General features: G+C 30.5%; 1 protein-coding gene across 3 annotated transcripts in view; it reads right to left on the reverse strand.

The window, feature by feature from the left end:
• The window catches only part of Exo84 (exocyst complex component Exo84), a 56,518-nt gene extending 49,794 nt beyond the window's left edge, over positions 1–6,724 (reverse strand). Inside the window, exon 1 of one of the 3 annotated variants that reach the window (XM_076499252.1) lies at positions 6,473–6,724. Coding sequence is in view for 2 of the 3 variants with exons in the window: in XM_076499250.1 (XP_076355365.1) it covers positions 6,473–6,536 (64 nt within the window). In the remaining variant the exon portion in view is untranslated. The remainder of the gene's footprint in view (positions 1–6,472) is intronic. The other 2 variants (XM_076499250.1, XM_076499251.1) reach the window with 2 other exon arrangements.
• Between the last annotated feature and the right edge of the window lie 500 nt (positions 6,725–7,224).

The raw sequence follows: 7,224 nt of genomic DNA on the forward strand, positions 1-7,224 counted from the left end.
ATCTCCCATAGAATACTTTAGATTAAGAATAATGCTATCTTCTTTCATAAAACAGGAAAGCACATTTAAAACCTTAACCATTCTCATACACTTCAGTAAAATCTTTTTCATCAGCATTTTGATAACCTTTAATATGCTTACAAAACCCTTGATGTTAATTTGAACATCATTAGTCAAATGTTTCTCTTAAGCCTCTATTCTTTTTAATTAAATACATATTTTTCCTATAATTCTGTATATCGTCCCCATCTTGTGAGATGGCATTAAGTCATTTTTTGTAAATTATTGCATTAACATTTTATATCCCTTCTATTCTCTTATTCAGTTACAATATCTCTAAATTTTAAGCTGATACCAACTCACACCAATACATTTAGTTGTAACAATGTTCTCATGGTGACACAAAATAATTTAAACTGACTGATGCTGAGGCCTTTATCGTGGTAGATAATACAAAAAAGTGATTGCTATACACAGATGTGTTGTTCTGAATACAAGTAAACCAATTTATCAGTGTATATATATATATATATACATACATAAGTTTATTAGATGTTTTGTTAACAGCCAGTAATAATCTTGCACTAAGTTGTAATCTCATCTAACAGTAAGTAAAAATGTGTACAGAAGAAGAAAAGAACTGAAGAATGCACAGCTAGAATGTGGACACTTAGACTTACACTTTGGCTTAATATTACAAAATTTGTGAATTACAATTAACCAGTTTTTTCATATTATTAAGCAGATTTTGTGATTAATTATAAAGTTTTCCTTCTTGGTTCTTTTTTCTAACTTTTGTGTCTAGATTATGTTGCTGAATAAGAATTTTGGCATTCAGTTATGTTGTTCACAAAAGTTAGGGCTGAGCATTTCAAAATTACGAGTTTAATTCTGTTCAATGCATAAATGTTCTTATACTCCTTATATTAAAAGTTTTGTTTAAATTATTCTAGTGTAGAATAAAATATTTGTTACAATCTGCCACCTTAAACTTCTAAACACTCAGGGCACTTATCTCTGATTTTCTCCTTCGTGTGTTCAGGATGTATATTTATGCTTCATAGCTAATTATATTACTAAAACAAGCTCCTTACATACCAAGAAATCTAAATTATTACTGTGGAACAGCAATGTATCTTGATTCATCACACCTCACAATAGTTTAGTATTCATAAATTTACATCTAGTCATACCTCAAAATAGTTTAGTATTCATAAATTTACATCTAGTGTTTTTAGTAATAAATTAGAAAAACTCAGTACATTAGACCAACAGCCCTCACACATACTTTCAATAAAACATGAAATGTTGACACCAATGTTTCCACATGCATAATAAATTTATTCACACAATGTTTTTGTGAATAACATAATCTACCACCTTCACTAGACAAAAAAAAAAAAAAAAGAACAAGGTTTATGTACATCCATGATGATGAGAAAAATATATATATCAAAACAGCTGAAATTGGTAGAGAAAACTCTACGTAGAGGAGCGAACAACATTTCGACCTTCTTCGGACATCGTCAGGTTCACAAAGAAAGAAAGAGGTAACTAACCAATAGCTGACCACATGTTTGAAGGCTATTGTGTAATTGAGTGTAGGAATGTAGAGTGTGTGCTAAGATGTTGTGTGTGCTTCTTTAATTTTTCGTTTGTTTGTTTGTTTAAGGTTTATGTGTACAAGGAAATGTATGTACAGTTCACACACTATACAGTGACACCTAGACCTAAATCTTCATTCAAACTCATTTTGTTTTCTATCGAATTCTAAAGATTCTCTTACATTTAATTTGCTTTTAACTTTATCCATTTAAGTAATTTCACACTGTCCCAACCAATGACATGCAAAGAGTTTACCATGTTCTGCCATGGCCAGTCACTCATTTTTAATCTGTCAACTACATTTTTATGTTCTCTTATCCTAAATTTGAAATTTCTATTCATCTGCTTAATATAAACCAGAAGTACACAAGATATTAAATATTCCGTGTTTATCCTTAAGTTCAATTTTATAATATAACAATGTTCAGGACCTACAAGACTATCACATCCATTAAACTAAACTATTATAAAAATAAAAATAAAATAAAACCAGCCCTTATAATTTATATAGTTATCAAGCTTTCTCTTAAATATATTTAAAGTTACTACCCCTACAACAGCCAAAGGTAACCCACTCCAAAAGCCAAACACCCTGTTGAAAAAATAAAACTGTCTCAGCTGAAGATTACTCCTATTAATTCACTTTAAAATCTCATACTCCTCAATCAAATTCCATCTAACTCTTTGTTTTTCAAGAGAAAATAACTTCAGAGATCTTAATTTCTCCTCATGTGACATCCCCCCCACTTCAGGCACCATTCCTGTAGCCTTTCTCTGAGCCCTTTCCAAATATTCAATGTCCATTCTAAGATAAGGAACCCCATACTTTTGTACATACAACCTAAAATCCTATATGACTTACCACTACAAATGGCACACTGCTTGGATGGCTTAAGAAACTGAAAAACCATTATACCAAATGTACCTTTCTTTCATGACACTGATAAGGTTATTCCCATTCAAATTACTCACTCATACTTCAAATTATGATAATACTCATGGATTGTCTTGCATTTATTATAAATAAAATTCAACTGGCATTTATTTGCCCAACTCACTAAATAATCAAAATCCTTTTGTAAAGCAGCAGCATTCCCTTCACAGCTAGCAAAGCCAAAGATCTTAATATTATCAGCAAATTTAGGTAATTTATTGACCATTCCTTCATCTTTATCATTAATTAAAACTTCAAAGATCCTAGCACTGAGCCCTCAGATGCCCTACTCGTGACATTAATCCAGTTTTCCACTTATAATAACCCTCTGTTATCTTGAACCTAACCAATTTTCTAACCAATGAGCCAACAGATCCCCTACACCTATAGAGGAAATTTTTTCAACAAGCTTCTTATGTGGCACCTCCTCAAATAATGTCTGAAAATCAAAATACACCACATCCATACATGTACCCTCATTTACTTAAGCTGTAACCTCTTCAGAGAAAATCAAAATATTAGTTAGACAAGATTTCCCCTGATGAAGGTATACTGATTATCCAACAAAACTTTTAACTTGATACTTTCCCACACTGTTAAAGGACTTAGAAAAAATAATAACAAGTGACATTCATATCCAATCTTGAACCTCTTTCAAAACCCTTTGCTAAATATTACCTGACCCAGTGTTTTAGCAATCATTAACATTACTAATACTTTTTTAACAATCTGAAAATAAAAGCTGAAGAAAAAGTTGAATAACCCAACCATCATTAGTCATGAGCTTTCTACTGTCATCCCTTAAAGGCTTTACTCTCAACCTAACATTATGCTTGTCCTAATGTATTTGAAGAAATCCTTACTGTGTGTTTATATTTTCAGCCAACTACTTTTACAGTTCTTTTATATTTTATTTTCTAATTTCCCATTTGTACAGCCATCTTGATCTCCAATGGTCCTCTAAGTCTCCCATTATTGCAGAGAACTTAAACTTATAACACTTTCCTTTAATTTTGTCCATTATATTACTTATGAAACAGCCTCTTTTTTCTTTTTAATTGCACTCATCATTCTTGTCTGTGAGGAACATGCTTATTTTGAATACTTGGTATTTTTAGTTTTTTACCACTTCTAATTGGTATCTTTATTTAGTTCAGTTGCCTTATCCACAGCACATAATTCTTATCTCTTCTTACTTTTCTTTTTTAATTTGGAACCAAACCTCTCTGTATATGCAGAAAAACATCAAATCTATTCTATCCCTGCTACTGGTTGCATACATTTAGGCAAATACAATTTTCTATTTATTATTAGCAAACTGAATCATTTTAAAAACAACTGCCTCAATATTAATTAAATTAAATTTGAGATTTTTCTTATTAATATTCTATTTCTATTGACAGTTCAATATTATACAAAACCATGATGCACCTACTTTAACAAATAACTTGAAATTTGACAGTTTTGTTGATTCTGTAAGAGTTCATACAACCTTTTCCCTCTCTGTCTTTCACAGTGTAAATGAATGATGTGCATATTTAAATCCCTTTAATAAAATTATCATTTCACCATTCAAAGGTATACTGAGATATCATACTTGGTTTATAATAATTTTCTTTGCTATAATTTTTACAAATTTTTCAAACTGCATTCTACTATATATCATTATATTAATGTTACATTACTATAATGCTTACAAATAACTTACCAGATCATACCATATCTTCTCACACACTCATCAAAACTGTTTAAGGTTAAATTTCAATGGTTAGTTAACTGTAACTTAAGCACATCACAATTTAATTGTTAGACTAATCCATTATCTACAATTTAGGTAATGAAATTTCAAGCAGAAATTATCATTATAAACATATATTCACTCTTTGTGAAATGGGCACCAGAAACAAAAGTTTGTGCAAAAAGACTGGATGAAATCTCTTGCAGAAAATACTTTTGTTTATAAATTTACAGTATTTACAAAAAGCTATTAGATTTTAAAGGGGTAAAAAGTAGCTTATTTGACCATCAAGGATGCCCCTTACCACCTCCAAACTATAAGCATCTCTTAATACTTGTACATCTACCCAATCTTTTCATGAACTCGGTTAAATTTTCTGCCTCTACCACCCTTGAAGGAAGCTAATTCCAAAAGACAACTACCATGTTTGAAAAGTAATACTGCATAAACTGCACATAACTTTTACACTGCCAAAATATGGATATATAACCCCTTATTGTTTTTACTACAAACCACAAAAATATTTAATGGATCTATATTATCAATACCCTTTAAAATTTTAATTGCTTCAATCAAATCCCCTCTGATCCTTCTCCTCTTCACAGAAAACACATTTAAACATTTTACTCTCTCCTCCTAGGACAATCCCACTATCATCTAATGGCTTTTCTCTGAACCTTCTCTAACAATTTTATGTCCTTCTTGAGGAAGACAGCCCAAAACTGTACACAGTACTCTAAATAAGGCTTTACAAGTGACATATACAGTGAAACAATAATATCCCTTTTCTTGTATTCAATATCTACAAATATTACCCCAAATCCTATTAGCCTTATTGCTAACTACAATAAACTGTTTGGATGACTTGAATGGTTTTCACTAACAACACCAAGATCTTTTTCTTCAACCACAGTATTTAATGTATTCCCATTTAAATTATAAAAATAACAAACTTCAAAATTCTGTAGGTCATTCCAGCATCTGTTTATTTTGAATTTTGTACAAAGCTACATGAGAGCTATTTGCACTGGCCATCCCTAATTTAGCAGTGTAAGACTGGAGGGAAGGCAGCTAGTCATCACCACCCACTGCCAACTCCTTGGCTACTCTTTTACCAATAAATAATGGGATTAACCATTACATGACTGAAAGGGTGAGCATGTTTGGTGTGATGGGGAAATCAAACCCATTGCTTGATTATGAGTCAAGCACCCAAACCACCTGGTCATGCCAGATATTCCAGTGTCAATAACATTAATATAAATCACAAATAGTAGAGAATTCAGCAAAGAGGCATGCTGCTTGTCTATAATCCAGTCAGATCTACTGCCATTTAATACTACACTCTGCTTTCTACTCTCCAACCAATTTTCTATCAAATTTAAAAACTTTTTATACCCACCCACAAGTTTCATTTTTGTAATACATTTTTTGTGCAGCACTTATAAAAGTTCTTGCAGTACATCTGTAACACATCTGAAGCATATTGTGGTTAGTATAAAGAAGCATTTATATGCATAGTATCATACATGACTGCAATAAGCAGACAGAAAACTGAGCAAGCAATAAAGAGCAGATTCTACAAACTTGAAAAGATACATGTTATTCAGTACTAGTGTGCAGGAGGCACTAGTGCACTATTGTGCACACCAGATATTATAGTTTGGATAAACACATGGTAAGTGAAAAAATCTGTTACATTTACTACTTATTTATCCAAGATTAAATGTATTTATCAAATTTACTATTCATACTTATAGTTATGCATATTTATATTTGTAAAACAAATTTAGAAACTATTGCTTTATATCTCTAGAATAATTTAAATCAGAGTTGTGAAAGTTGAAATAAGAATATCAAATCACTTATCATTGGCATCAGTAACATTACAAATGCAATATAAAATATTATATTTATCTCCTTGGGTGTAAAGTACAAATACTTAAGGCAGGAATAACCAGTAACACACTGACAGCATAATAGAGATGTTTTATTTTGGTGTCATTTTCTGTAAAGTTTGAGAATTATTACTAATTTAATAAATATCGTTACTAGACTTCGAAAATATGCTACTGTCTTAGTTGTAATACATATATACTTATATTACAGTTGTCCTTAAACGTTATTTAAAATTAAGCATAAATTTCAAATTAAACTTCGTGACATAATTTAAGTCGATAACTGATTGGACTTACAGTTCTTAGAGTTGAAGTTTTGTTCATTTAGCTTTTTAATCAAAGTTTCATTTTCATAATCCATGACAAGACTTTATAGCATACATGTACAGTATTTCATACAGGTAAAATATATAATAACTTCAACACTTCTCTAGCACGGACTTACTGCTTTTGTGTTTCTAAAAACACATTACACCTACAAAACAATCTAATAACAGATAACACGGGGTGTATGATCTGTCCTATGCGTTCTGTTTATTATACATCAGTAATTCTGTTTCTGAAATCATAATACGTAAAATACAATATTATGAAACAGAGCAATCCCTTTAAAAATTATTTAAGATCTTTCTTTAGCTATAAAAATATTTTACAACTCTACAAGAAAAAATAAAATATTTTTTAGAAAAATTAAATAAATAATAATTTTATATCCCGCAAAATAAGTAAAACCTATTAATATTAAATTATATTTTGTTTTACAAATACTAAGATTGTTTGTTCATCAATCTTAGTTACGGTATGAATACACTTTGGAAACGTAATTTTCTTTCTAAAGTTATTTGCATAGTTCATGCATTGTGAGGAGTACAGAAAAAAATAGGATACATTGTTTCTAGTATGAAGATTGACTCAGTTATAGTGAAAACACAATAATTTTAGAGTGATTGTTGATTTATACTCCTGTTGATCTTCCTCAGACTTCAACTTTTTTCATATTGGCAGTTATCTTGGATCGTTTGAATTCATCAACACTGTTCCTTCCTCAG

The sequence above is a fragment of the Tachypleus tridentatus genome, chromosome 4 (genome assembly GCF_004210375.1).
Source record: "Tachypleus tridentatus isolate NWPU-2018 chromosome 4, ASM421037v1, whole genome shotgun sequence".
NCBI lineage: Eukaryota > Metazoa > Arthropoda > Merostomata > Xiphosura > Limulidae > Tachypleus > Tachypleus tridentatus.